The 13721-nt window shown below is 62.4% G+C and overlaps 2 protein-coding genes across 4 annotated transcripts in view; one reads left to right on the top strand and one right to left on the bottom strand.

Moving 5' to 3' along the window:
• NR6A1 (nuclear receptor subfamily 6 group A member 1) overlaps nt 1-3599 on the bottom strand; it is a 98093-nt gene extending 94494 nt beyond the window's left edge. For all 3 annotated transcript variants that reach the window (XM_054848473.1, XM_054848474.1, XM_054848475.1), the window contains exon 1: nt 3390-3599. In XM_054848473.1, coding sequence (XP_054704448.1) covers nt 3390-3456 — 67 coding nt within the window. In that variant the 5' untranslated portion in view covers nt 3457-3599. The remainder of the gene's footprint in view (nt 1-3389) is intronic.
• A 201-nt stretch (nt 3600-3800) lies between these two features.
• On the top strand, nt 3801-12728 carry OLFML2A (olfactomedin like 2A). The gene is made up of 8 exons (XM_054848450.1): nt 3801-4406; nt 8883-9146; nt 9364-9471; nt 9587-9772; nt 9988-10261; nt 10391-10624; nt 10788-10973; nt 11218-12728. The coding sequence occupies exons 1-8, from the start codon at nt 4341-4343 to the stop codon at nt 11817-11819; spliced, it is 1920 nt and encodes a 639-aa protein (XP_054704425.1). The 5' UTR covers nt 3801-4340; the 3' UTR covers nt 11820-12728.
• The last annotated feature ends 993 nt before the right edge of the window (nt 12729-13721 follow it).

Here is a 13721-nt window from a genome sequence, read left to right as displayed (position 1 = left end):
AAGGATCAAAAGGCTAGTTTAATACAGCTGGAGGGAAAGAATGCATTTCAGCTCACCAGCAACCATCTGATGAAACCCTGGGCCAATTCTTTATGTAAATGACTTCATTAGAATTACCAGATTACACTGCTGAAGGCTTTATTTAAATAGGCAGTTTATCAACAGGATAAACTGTGCTCTCATTCTCAGAGAATGCCAGCGTAAATGCATTTGTTTGAAGCTACCACCATGTAAGAGTTGAACAGTAATTTAATAAATCACTTGCACATTCACCCCCCCCAAAAAAAAGATATCACAAATGACTTGCCACCAGAGACAAGACAAAGATGACTATTGCTTCCCAACAATCAAGAAATAGTCTCCTAGATAGAAAAGTTCCCCCCTTTTCTATAATACAGTATCTTTATACTGTTTTATAGCAAAGCAGGGAAAAAATCCTGTTGTTGCCATGTCACATCACACACTGCATCTGCTGAACATACATTGCTAGTCCTGTTTTTAGTACAAAAAGGCATGCATAACCCATTTTCCTGATTAATGATCTACAGAAGCCATCAATACCAAATTCCAACTTTACACTGAGAGGTATTTTTCCATCTTACCATCAAATCAAATCATAACAAAGGAATTAAGTTCTTTGTAAATTAAAAGTTTTATTTCCCAACATACACCCAAGCTCAAAATTCTATTATGTATTATTGTCTATTATTATTCACAAAAGCAAGAGCTACCTACATTCAACAAGGCAATACTCAAAATAACACTGTAGCTTCTTGTTTATTCAGAGACATTCGACTTTAGCAGCATTGCCATTTGACAATTTGTTTTTCTTCCTAACTCTTCAAAGAAATGTTTATAGCAAGCAAACTAAGACCTAACTATATCAATGAAAAAGTCTTTGTTAAGCAAAGGCTTATCTCATCAGATGCAAAGCAATCAAGCATAAAGAACCACTAAAAACGTCAGTGTGCGCCAGTAAAGTTTGAGCGCGCTGTGGAAGAGGGAAGGGATGCAAGCAATGGGATTTTTCTTTTCAAACTTTACATTCTCTGAGCTCTTACAACTTTCTTCTCCTCTCTGGTATGAGGTTCATCCAGAGTAGTAATCTACTTATCTGAAACTCCGATAATTTTAAGGGAACGCAAAATTCAAGTAGTTTCCCAATACTAAAATTTGTCTTCTAAGACCATACCACACAAAGCGTCCAAAGTTACCTTAATTCTAGATAACCTGCTTTACCACTATTTTAGTTAAAACACAAAATAATTAAAACTGTGTAAAAGCCATCATGTTTCATTCACACAGGAAAAAGATGCCAACTGAAGCTATAGGGAAAATGGTCTTAAATGGCACCCTGTTGAGAAATAATTGCTAGTAGTACAGGAAAAATGAATGCCCTAGTGAAATTATTTTTTAAAAGAATTCATTTTACTCATTGCCATTGATTTGCTCAATGGCAAAATATGTTTCTTACGTGGAAGAGGATGTACTCAAATTAGTAAGGGAAAACCATCATCTTATATTCTAAGAATGTCAAGTGCCCCCTCAAATAATGAGGCTGTAATTTACCGTAACTGCAACATGAAATCGCGTCACTGCATTTCAAAGTTATTCTGAGGCTTCTTTCACTGAAGATGCCAATAAACTTGTGGCACTTTACTCAGGGTTAACACAGAAGCCACGTGCAGAGCTTAAGTTCATTAATGATTTTAACACAGACACCGAGAATACAATCCTATACATATAGATACATAGAAGATACACGTGGCATACAATTTTAACTGTTTCCACAAAGAGTGAAGATACTGTATTTCAAGGTACCGAAAGTGCTATGAATCTTCCTTAAAAAAAGGAAACATTAAAGACTCTTCATTTTCCATTACCGTTTGCAGATATTTTATAAGCCAACACAGTAACAAGCCACTCGTTCCTGCTCCTCCCCTGGCTGTTGTAGGCTTTAGAAAGACTGAAGGTCAAGCAATGTCTCAACACCGTGCCACTATTTCACATTTTTTTAAGGCAAAGTAGTAAAAAGTTGTTACATCATCCATTCAAAAGACTAACCCCAGCCACAGGTAGAATGTCCATCACATGAAATCGCTATGAAAGACACACAACTAATGCTTAAAACTAATCTGATGAGTCAAGAGATTTGCCCAGAAGGGCCACATTTCTGTAGGAAAAATAGTTAATGCAGACAAAGCGTTAATATCGTTGCATTATTAAGGACGCCAGAGGAACAGACGCTTCCCAAATTAAGTCAGAAAGTTCAAAAAGCATTAAGGATGAAAAGTATCATCTAATAAAGAGCGGAATAAAATGTTTCTAGCAGCCTCACAAAGGGACACAATCCAAAATTACATTTCAGGGTAATTATAGAAACACCCATTTCTGTAATTGCCAGCACCGCGCATATTTTGGTAGGGCTTGTTTCTAGCCAGTGCCAGTGATGTTGCCTGATAAGAAGCCTCTTTTGTTTGAGCAAATCCTTTGTAGAACAGGGTACCTTAAGATGGTAAAATGCAATTGTAAACCATAAAAATTGGCAGGGACATTCAAGTGCAGATGCAGTATCTGCATACTGGAGGTGTAAAAGCGTCCGTCCCAAATGGTGCCCGTGGCTCCCCGCGCAGCCCCGCCGGGAAGCAGCAGCGGCAGCAGCACCCTGCGATCGGATGCACGTTGTGTGTGGGTGTGCACAGCACCCAGATGTCAGCGGGGAGAACCGGCAGCGCGCGGCGAGCCCGTACCGAGGGCAGCGTGACACCGAGTCACGCCGCGCCGAAAAACACGCGGGGAGCAGCGGAACGCGAGAGTCTCAGCAGCGATACGGCGCACCGTGCCTCGCCCCAGCGGAGCGCGCTGCGACAGTCGCGATACGTAAGATTTAAATGGGGAGGGGAAAAAAAAAACCCCATACTTTTTTGTGTGCGTGAAAGAAGGGAAATTAGCAGGGGACACCTCGATTGCAGAGGGGCACTCGTGACAAGCGGAGCAGAACCCTGCGCGTCCCACGCTCGTCCCGCAGCGCGGAGCCCCGCCGCTCTCCGCGAAGGGGGCGGCGGCTGAGCGGCACGTCCCGCTGCCCCGCGGCCCGGACCCTGACAGCGGGGCAGCCGCGGCGGGCAGGGCGGGCAGCACGCGCTGGCCGGCGCGGCCCTTTGTTGTGCCCCACGACCGCGGAAAGTTGCGGCCGCCGGGAGCCCCCCCGCCGCACCCCGGTGGGGCGGCCGAGATGCGGCAGGCGGAGCCCCCGGCACCGCGCGGCTCCGCGCCCCGGCGCGTTACCGGCCCGGCAGGGCCCGCGCCACACGGCCCCCCGCTCCCCCTCCTCCTCCCCGGGCCCTGAGGGGCGCCCGCGGCCGGGCCGGACCCCGCGCTCCACTCACCGTTGCGGGGCGGCCCCTTGGCGGCGGCGCGGGGCTCCGGGAGCTCTGCGGGCGGCTCCAGCTCCATGGCGGCGCCGGGGCCGCGCCGGGCCGGGGCGCGGCGGGTCTCAGGGGCCCCGGCGGCCGCGCTGCCCCATGGCCGCTCCGGGCGCTGCTGACAGCCAGAGCCGCCGCTGCGGGCGCCGCGCTCGGGCCGGGCCGGGCCGGGCCGCCCCGCCCTCCCGCGGGGCACGACGGGAAACGTAGTCCGCGCGCGCCGCCCGGATGTACCCGCGGGGGCCGCCACGCCCCCGCTCGGCCCCGCCCTCCGGTGCTCCCCGCCCCCGGCCGGCGCGGTCGGTGCCGTGCGGGCGGTGCGGCCGGTCCCTGCGTCCCGCGGGCGCCGCCCCGACAGCGGGGCCGCACCCCGCTTCCCTCCGGCTCGCCGGGCCCGTGCGCCCGGAGCGGAGAGGCGCTAGGGGGCACCCGCCGCCCGAGCCCGGAGCGCTGCCCCGCGGCACGGGGCGTCCCCGGCACGACACGGGCACCGGGCACCGAGCAGCCCGGGAGAGGGGAAACCGGGGAGCCCCGGGGAGACACGGGGTGGGCCCTCCCGGGGAACCCGCCTCGATAGAGGAGGAGATCGGCCAGCCCGGGAGAAGGGCACCGGGCAGCCCGGGGAGGGAGCGGGGCAGCCCTGGCACGGGGCAGCGGGCAGCCTGGGGTACCGGACAGCCCCGTGCGGGCCAGCAGCCAGCCCCGGTACAGGGAAAGCCCGGACGGCCCCGGGGCGGGCACCGGACAGGTCTGCCCGGGCGGGACCGCGCCGCCCCCGCCGCCGCGGCGCCGCTCCTGGGGCCGGTGCCGCCGCCGGGACGGGACGGGGCGGGACGGGCGGGCGGCTCCTCCCCGCCGCCGGGCCAGGCCGGGCGGAGCGGGCGCTCGGTGCGGGCGCTCGGCGCCGCTCTCGCCATGCGGGCGCTGCTGCTCCCGGTGCTGCTGCTCCCGGCGCTGGCCGCGGCGCGCGGCCCCGCCACGGTAAGGACCGGCCGGACCGGCACCGGGGTCGGGACTGGGATCGGGGCTGGGATCGGGACCGGGGGTGCGCCTACCCGCCGTGCCCCCGCGGGTGCCCGGGAGCGGGCGGGTGTAGCTCCCCCCCCTCCCCGCGGGGCCGGAGCCGTCGGGGCGGGCGGTACCGGTCCAGAGGCCCCGGCGGCGGCAGCGGTGGCTGCTGTGCCCGGGCGGGCTCCGGGGAGGTCCCAAGGCGGAGGGCCCCCCCGCCGCCTCCAGCCGCACCGACACGGGCAGGGCCGGCAGCGAGCGGAGCGGGCGGGGGTGCCCGAGCGGGCGGTGTGAGCCCTCCCCGGGCTGGCACCGGCACCGCAACCTGCGCCGGGGACCGAGGACCCGGGTCCCTGCGGCCGGGACTCCCCGCTCGGACGGCAGAGACGGTGCTTCCCTGCTGGAGCGGATTTGGGGGCACGACGCCCCGGCGAGCTCCGCTCAGCCCGCAGCCCCGCTCAGGCGCTGCCTGGGCCCCCCGGGAAGCGGGGCGGGGGGGCGCCGGCACAGCCCCCCCCCCGCACCGAGCCAGGCCGCCCCCCGGTGCGGAGCGTGGGACGTTCCCGGGGAAAGGGCCGGTGCGGTTTGGTGCCGGTGCCCCCTTCGCTGCGGGGGTTTCGGCGGAGGGAATGCTCGGGGCTGCGAGCGCGCTTGGTGGGTTGGGAGGTGCCCAAACCCCGGCGCTGCGGCGATGAGCTCTGCAATTAACGTCTCCGTGCCAGGGAGAACGGCCCGGGCAAGACTTCCCCCGCGGAGCTGGGAGGAGTGCGGGAGGGGGACGCGGCGGCGCGTGGGAGCCAGTCTCTCGCGTGGATCCGAGAGCCCCCGGTTCCTGCCCTCCCCGCTGCTGCTGGCCCGGCGAGGCCAGAGCCGGGACATCGGGACCCAGCCCGGGGAAAAGGTGGTGGGAGCAGCCCCCGGGGAGGAAGGGCACTGATGCCAGGATCGCCAAAGCGTTAAAAAGCCAGGATTTTCCGAGTCATTTGGTGGAACAGGATGAAAACACAGCTGTTGCTGGCAGCGATTGGCTTGGGAGTGGTGTCGGGGGGAGCCTCGTGCTGGGGGGTTCCCAGCAGGGTTTCAGGGGTGATGCTGTCTGAAGGACTCTGGGATCCGCAGCCCATGGACCTGCGCAGTGGTGTCACCTCCTCCATCCCTGCCTCCGCGCAGGTGCTCCCTGCTGTGCTTGAAGGTATTTTTGCAGTTCTTGCCATTTGGATGAGATCCCATCAGTGGGCATCCGTGTGCCACACAAGCGCTTCACATGGTCATGTCCCTGTGACTGACACGGGACACCCAAGCAGCGCCAGCGCCTGGGGCCTGGCCGCCATCAGCCACGACCCAGCTGTGCCTCGGCTCGCCATGCTGCGGAACATGTTTAAAGCATTGTGCCAAGCCGAGGAGGAGGAGGAAGAGGAGGGTGACATGGTTTCCCTCCCGTGATGGGGACATGCCTTCCAGCAGCTGTGCAGGAGGCGTGCGGTGTGGCAGCGTGCTTATCAACACAGCGTGTTTTCCTCCTAGACAAGTCCTCTGGCAGCAATCAAAGGACAGCTTAAAAGCTGGCCAAGGTTCATTGTCAAAGGTCCCGCTTTCTCCAAATAATGGCACAAAATCTGCTCACATGGACGCTCTTGCAAGAGGTCCCTGAAACTAGGCAGTGCTGGGAAAATTATCCAGCTCTGAAAACCGGGAGTGAAGAAACCCTCAGCAAAGTGCAGGGATGCTCTCCCGGGCCAGCCGTGGGTGTGCAGACCCCCCGCAGAGCTGGGACCCAGCTCCAGAGGAGGGGCAGCACCCGCCTGCCTGCACCCTGAGCCTGGGTCTGTGGTTAGCAGGGGGATTCAGGGAAAGAACCACCCGGAGACGCCCTGGGGCTGCAGCAGCCCCCACCAAGGTTTCTTGGGGAGCTGTTACATTTTGTCCCCGAGCAGCCGGTGCAGCGTGCTGGCTTTCGGCCGGCGCTGCCTCGTGCCCTCATGTCCCAGCCCACCCACACGCTGCTGGGGAGCAAGTCCCACGTGTGGCATGGGCTTTTCCTGAAGGTTCGGGGCAGAACCGAGCGCAGGCTGGCAGAGGATGCCTGGGCAGACATCACCCTGCAGCCGAGGCACCGACGCGGAGTGACCCTCGCGGAATGGATCGTGCAGGGGCCTTTTTTTTAAGACTTCCTTGTTTATAGCCTTTTCTGTATAAATAGAACATACGGTTCCTGTTTAAGGAAGCCATTTAGAAGGCAGAATGAGGTTTAATGTTTCTACCCCATGTGAAGGCAGGCGGCTGCCCTGGCTGTTGCGCAGCGAAGTGCACGCAGCGCCCGGGAAGGGGCAGTCGGTCTCTCCCCAGCCCCCAGCACCCACTCACACCTCGACCCAAGGTGAGCAGATTTTTCTGGTGCTGCGTGGCCATAAGACAAAAGCGGCTGCCGGGCCCCTGGGCCGCTGGCTGCCCGCCCGGCCGGCTGCCTGCCCAGCCAGCTGCCCATGAGGCTGCGCCCTGGAGAAGAGGTCGCCCCTTCGTGCCGCGGGGGAGCCTCCGTTTGCCGGGCCCCGCGCAGTGTAAACAGCCACTGACAGGGCTGCTCCGGGCGCGTTTGCTGCGCACGGCTCCAGCCTGCTCGCTCCCCACCTCATGGGACACGCGGGGCCTCCGCGCCGGCCGTGCCTCCCGCCGCAGCGCTGCCAAGGGCCGTGGGAGGGAACGCGCAGCCCGCGGCTGCCTGCTCCCACGGGAATGAGCTTCCAGCGCAGGCAGCTGCAGCCCTTCCCTGCGGAAGGTGCCAATGGCGGGCGGGATTGCAGCGTGTCCCTGGGTGTTGGGCTGTGCTGCGGCCGCGGTAGCTTCACCGGTGGTTGGGTGCTTGGGGCGTTGGTGGGAACGGGGGACCCCAGCCAGGTGCTGACATGGGGTTCCCTCAGGGCACACCAGAACCTCGTGCAGAGTTCCCACGGGGATGTGCGTGCACACCGGGACCTCGTGCAGCACCGTGCACACGGAGGGACAGAGCTCATGGCGAGGACGGCAGCCCAGCTCGGGGGCCGAGGAGCTGCCTGGGTGTGCACGGAGGAGCCAGCAGCTCGCCGCTGAGCTGTGAATCGCCCTGCCTGTTTGCACAAGCACTGGCGTTGCCTTGGGGAGGTCAGGGGGCCCCAGGGAGGTGCGAGAGCCTGGAGAGGTGGTGTTTGGGGAAGGGGTCCCGCTCCCTGCCCCGCTGCTCCCTGCCGAGACTTTGATTAGTTCCTGTTCAATTTACAGCCCTGGCAGCCTGGTGTTTTCCTCCCAGCCAGGGGGACCTTCCTTTCCCTTTGAAAGAAGCAGCTTTTTTGAAATGCAAAATGCAGGAGATTTTGCTGCCGCTTTAGGACGGGAAGCCCCTGGCCCGGCTGTGGGGAGCTGGGGGTCCCTGCCGGGAGGGCAGCCCGGGGAAAGCTGCTGCCCGGGTGCCACCAGCACGTCCACCCGCTTGGGCACGGGAAGGATGGTGCCTGCGTGACCGTGGGTGCTGCCTGCAGGCAGGACATCAGCCCTGTGGGCCTCTGCCCTTTCCCACGCCACACTGTGCTCCCGGGGGAGGGTGGGAGAGCCAGAGTTAAGGTCGTTTCCCAGTTCTACCACCGTTTAGTTTCCCAGGGTGAGTCAGAATCCCTCCGGGCAGAGTCCCTAGGCTGCCTCTCCCCTTCCTCCTGCCCCCCCCCCCTCCCCGGCGCTTGGAGCAGGCGCGTCCCCACACACGGGACACCCAGTGCAGCCCGGCCATGCTCCCCACCAGCCCAGATGTCCCCCACGGGTGCACAGCCGGTGGCAGGGGGTGAGGGTGACCCAGCTCCCCATCCCGCGGGGCAGGCAGTGCCGCAGCCTTGTTCCCAAGCGCAGCGCGGGGAGAACAGCTCCTTATCTGCAGAAACCAGCCGAAAAGCACCCTGGGCTCCATGGCGTGAGTCAGGGCCATGTGTGGAAACAAGGGAGTCCTTGAGTGTGTGCCTCGGGCCATTGCAGGAGTCTGGAGGGGCCGAGCTCGCCCTGAGGTGGCTGCGTGTCACCACGAACAACAGACCCTGTGTCAGCTCTGGGCTGTGGGCGCGGGGGGACAGAGGCGCTTCTGGGTCTCCTTGACACCATCCCTGCTCGTTCTTGCCAGGTCTTGCTGGAGGCTGGGAAACAGCTATAGAAACGGGACCGAAGTATATCTGGAGCACAAAATGCTCTGGCGGCTGCGGGGGCGAGCAGCTGCCTGGGTTTTGTCACCATCACCCAGGTGCAGGGTGGTGGGGCAGGGTGCTGGATGGCGCCCCACGCTCTTTGGGGCATGGCCGGGAGCCCCAGGGGCAGTTGTAGACCTCTGGGCATGTGGCAGAGAGGGAGTCGGCCATGAGGGCTTGCTGGGGTCAGCAGGGCTCTGTGGGACGCCGGGCTTGCCGGCCACCCCACTGCCTTGTGTCCCCCCCGCAGGCCCTGGGTGAGGCAGACCAGGTCCGGATGACCTCCGAGGGCTCTGACTGCCGCTGCAAGTGCATCCTGCGGCCGCTCAGCAAGGATGCCTGCAGCCGTGTCAGGAATGGCAGCATGCGGGTGGAGGACTTCTACACGGTGGAGACGGTGAGCTCGGGGGCCGACTGCAAGTGCTCCTGCACTGCCCCCCCTTCCTCACTCAACCCCTGCGAGAACGAGTGGAAGATGGAGAAGCTGAAGAAGCAGGCGCCCGAGCTCTTCAAGGTATCTCAGGCGTGGTGGGACTGGGGGCTGGGGGCCAGAGATCCCCTCTCCACATGCAGTAGCCCACGCTCCCCGTTCCTGCCCCAGCAGGCCCACAGGGCAATGGAGCAGTGCGGTTCCTGCACTCTGGTCGTGAGTGGGGACAGGGACACATGGGGGCATCCGCAGCAGCTGCGCAGCCCTGTCCCTTGCCCCAGCCCCAGTTCTCCCTCTGCAGCTGCAGTCCATGGTGGACCTGCTGGAGGGAACACTCTACAGCATGGACCTGATGAAGGTGCACTCCTACATCAGCAAGGTGGTGGCCCAGATGAACACGCTGGAGGAGGTGAGTGAGCTCCTGCAGGCACTGTCCCCGTGGCGTGTCCCATCTGGCTGCTCGGGACTGTCCAGGGGTGCCATGGGCTCCCCGAGTGGGGCTCCACACCTCTCCTCTCTTCCAGACCATCAAGACCAACCTGAGCAGGGAGAATGACTTCATGAAGGAGAGTGTCCTGCACCTCACCGACCAGATGAGACGCTATGAGAACTACTCTGACATCATGATCAGCATCAAGAAGGAGATCTCCAACCTGGGCTACCAGCTACTGCAGAAGGACGCTGCCGCCGTCCCTGAAAGCAAGGCACAGGTACCCCCCCGGGGACCCAGCCCCTCGCAGGCATGGCCAGTGCCGCTGGGCTTCTCCTGCCGGGGGGCAGAGCCGAGCACCCCAAGGCTCGCTGCAGGTACTGGCAGCACCCATGAGCACATCGGGGTGCACCACACCGGCAGCCAAGGGCTGGTGCCTGTGCCTGCTGTCCGGCAACGGGAGGGGAGGGGGTCTGACCGGGCTGTGCCCCCCAGGACACGGCGGGCGGCCGAGAGAAGGAAGCAGGACGGTACCCCAGCACCCGCAAGGCGCTGGGGGACAGGGCAGCCCCCCGAGTGCCCAAGGAGAAGCAGCTGAAGCCTGAGAAGCCCAAAAAGGATACCGTGAAGGCCAGGGGGGGTTCGCAGCCTACGCCCAAGCCCAAGCCCAAGCCCAAGCCATCGGCGCATCAGCAAACCGTGGTCCGGGGCATCACTTACTACAAGGCTGGGCAGGCGGGGGCGGTGGAGGGGCCAGCCGGCAGCCGCGGTGAGTCCCTGGGACAGGGCAGGGGTGCAGGGGGCTGGGAGCACCTTTCTGCCGTGGTGCCGCTCAGCGGGGCGGAGGGCCGGGGGCTGCCCCTGCCAACGCACCGACCCCCCAGCTCATCCCCCACAGAGAGCCCCACGAGGGGGGCGGCTGCGCTGGAGCGGCAGGAGGAGAGGGGCCCCCCGCCCCCCCCAGCTGAGGGGATCCCAGCCCAAGCTGTCGCACAGGCAGAGACCGCCGTGCCCAGCACCACAGCTGCGCCCAGCACCGCCCCGGCCCCCCGCACCACCACCCGCAGCCCCCCCGCCACTGTCTTTGGGCAGGGGGCTGACAGCACCCCAGGCCCCGAAACGCCAAACAGAGGTGGGTGAGCAGGCGGCGCTGGGAGGGGGCACCCAGCCTGGTGGTCCCAGCACCCGTGGCCAGGCTGGGCCAGCAATAACCCTGCTACAGGGACGGGCTTCCCCTCCCCGGAGGAGGCAGGCTGCCCGGGCAGGGGTAACCCTTCCTCCTCCTTGGTACCCAGTGAAGGAGGTGGAGTGCGAAGGCACCATCGAGTCAGTGGAGCCCCCCACAGAGCACCACAGCTACGGGCGCAACGAGGGGGCCTGGATGAAGGACCCAGCGGCCAAGGATGACCGCATCTATGTCACCAACTATTACTATGGCAACAGCCTAGTGGAGTTCAGGAGCCTCGACAACTTCAAGCAGGGTGAGGGCTAGCGGCTGAGCAGGCGCAGGACCCCTGGCTCCTCCTGGGTGGGTGCCCAGCGCCATGCAACGCCGGCTGTGCTGCATCCGGGGGTGGTGGGGAATGGACAGGGACCTAAGCTGGGGAGCACCCATGGGGCAGCAAGCAGGACACAAGTCCCCTGCCACTGCTGGCTCATGCGGACCATCATGCACGGGACCCCAGTGCTGCAAGGGGGCCCAACGCCTCTCCCAACTGCTTGCAGGTCGCTGGAGCAATCTCTACAAGCTTCCCTACAATTGGATCGGCACCGGGCATGTGGTGTACCGGGGGGCCTTTTACTACAACCGTGCCTTCACCAAGAACATCATCAAGTACGACCTGAAGGAGCGGTACGTGGCGGGCTGGGCACTGCTCCACGACGTGGTGTATGAGGACACGACGCCCTGGAAGTGGAGAGGCCACTCAGACATCGACTTTGCCGTGGATGAGAGCGGGCTCTGGGTCATCTACCCCTCTGTGGACTACGACTACTCGCAGCAGGAGGTGATCGTTCTGAGCCGACTCGACCCTGGGGACCTCTCGGTGCGCAGGGAGACCACCTGGAAGACGGGGCTGAAGCGCAACGCCTACGGGAACTGCTTCATCATCTGCGGCATCCTGTATGCTGTGGACACCTACAGCCAGAAGGAAGGGCAGATCTCCTACGCCTTCGACACACACACGGACACGGAGGCAGAGCTCCGGCTGCCCTTCCTCAATCAGTATGCCTTCACCACGCAGGTCGACTACAACCCCAAGGAGAAGGTGCTCTACGCCTGGGACAATGGCCATCAGATGACATACAGTCTCCGCTTCGTGGTCTGAGCACCCGGCCGGGTCCCAGACACGCCCCTGCACCCACCCCCCACCATGCCTGGCCGGGGCACCCTGTTGCAGCCTGCTCCCGGCACCCCAGCTGGGCCAGGGCTGCGGCGAGAGCCCGGCCTCCACCCCACCACCCTCCCACCCGCCATGCCCTGGTCACCTGCACCGTGCCTGCTGCATCGCGGGGCAGGGGGTGCGGGTAAGCACTGCCCCCAGCAGACTTCCCCATGACAAGGTGGCCTCTGGGGTTGTGGGGCTGCCCCACAGCCGGCAGCTTGGCCGGCGTTGCCTTCCTGGGGACGCGGGACAGGAGCCCGGCCCCCCATCCCTGCAGCACCGGGAGGCAGATGGGTCTGTGCCACCAGCGACACGGCAGCACCCACCTCGTGCCACCGCACTGAGCACCCACCCACGCTGCACCCAGCCTGAGCACCGCTCCCCACATGCCCCACCGGACCCCGCGCTTACTGTAACCACGAGCTGCCAGCGGTGTGAGTGCCGTAACAGCCTGGTGCCGGCTGCCTGGGCACCGTGCCCTCGCCTGCCCCAAGCTGCTGCGGGGTGGGCAGGGCCCCCTTGCTGCTGGGACAGGAGGAGCAGCTGCTGATTGCTATTTTAGGAGACGTGATTAAGATGCCTTTGCTTTTGCCGCTCATTAGCTTATTATTTAAATGCATTCACCAGAGCCGTGCGGAGTCCCCTCTGCTGGCAGCGGGCGCAGAGCAGCCTGCCTGCAGTGCTGGGGTGCCCTGCCTGCACCCAGCAGCAGGCAGGGAAGGAGGTGCGCATGGCCAGGGAGCCCACGGGCCTCCTGTGCTCTGCCTGAGGCAGGGTGAGGGGCCAGGACCGCTTGGCTTGGTTTTGGTCATTTTAGACGTGAACAGTATTAAAAAAAAATGAGATGTGAAATGGGTCTGCGTGCACTGTCATTTCTTCCGAAGCTGGGCAGGGAGGAGCGGGCAGGGAGGAGCAGGCAAGGGGAGCGCTTGCCATCGCTGTCCCATGGCCAGGCGTGCCCAGGGGTTACGGGTACACGTGGCTGCTGTTCATTACACATCTGGCTGGCGTGGCTCCTTGCAGCCCAAGCATGGAGTCCCCATGCTGAGCCCGGGGAGGGCACCCCCCCACCCAGCAGCCCCCAGAGCCTGCAGCACCCAGCGGCGGTGCCACGGCTGTGCCTGCGGGCCCCAAGCCGGGCAGCTCAGAGGCATGCGAGTCCCGAGCGTAGACTTGGGGGAACAGGCCCTGCTGGGTCCTGGGGGAAAGGGGGATTTGGCATTTTGCAGGTCTGAGCTGCTGCCCGAGCAGCAGCAGCCGGGAGCTGAGCCCCGCTGCCAGGGCAAGCGGGGAAGGGAGAGGAGAGCAGCTGAGCATGGGCACAGCCGGAGCAGCTGCCCTGCCCCTGCTGCAAAAATTTGGCCAGTGTGGAGCTGCCGGGGGGGCCCGAGGGCTGAGGGCAGCCTCTGCAGCCCAGCTTCTGCCCCTTGGCACCAGCCAGCCCTGCACACCGGCCGGACGTCCCATCGGGCTGTGGACGGGCTCCTCGTGCTGTGGAGCCATCACCGGACAGCTGAGCCCAGTGCCCGGGATGCTGCAATGGCTGAAATGTTTCCCGCTGGAAAGACTCAAGGCTGGTGCCGGGCACGGGGCTGCCTGGCATCGCCTTCCCTGGCCCCATGCCGCACCCAGGCCCCGGTGCTGCTCTGGCTCCCGAAGGCACCAACCATCCCTGCCCATGCCTTGGCCCCCAAACCCCCCGTGCCAGTGGTGTGGTGCATCCCTCGCTCGGCCGCGAGTCCCCACCACGAGAAAGGAGCTGGCTGACTTTTTCCCCCTCGGCTGGGTCCCTGCCAGGCTTTTATCTAGCGATCCCTAGCAAATCCCTGTCCAAACAATACGGAT

The sequence above is a fragment of the Grus americana genome, chromosome 20, assembly GCF_028858705.1.
Source record: "Grus americana isolate bGruAme1 chromosome 20, bGruAme1.mat, whole genome shotgun sequence".
Taxonomy (NCBI): Eukaryota; Metazoa; Chordata; class Aves; order Gruiformes; family Gruidae; genus Grus; species Grus americana.
The sequence above is the reverse complement of the archived record's forward strand: the minus strand, read 5'-3'. Positions and strand labels throughout refer to the sequence as shown.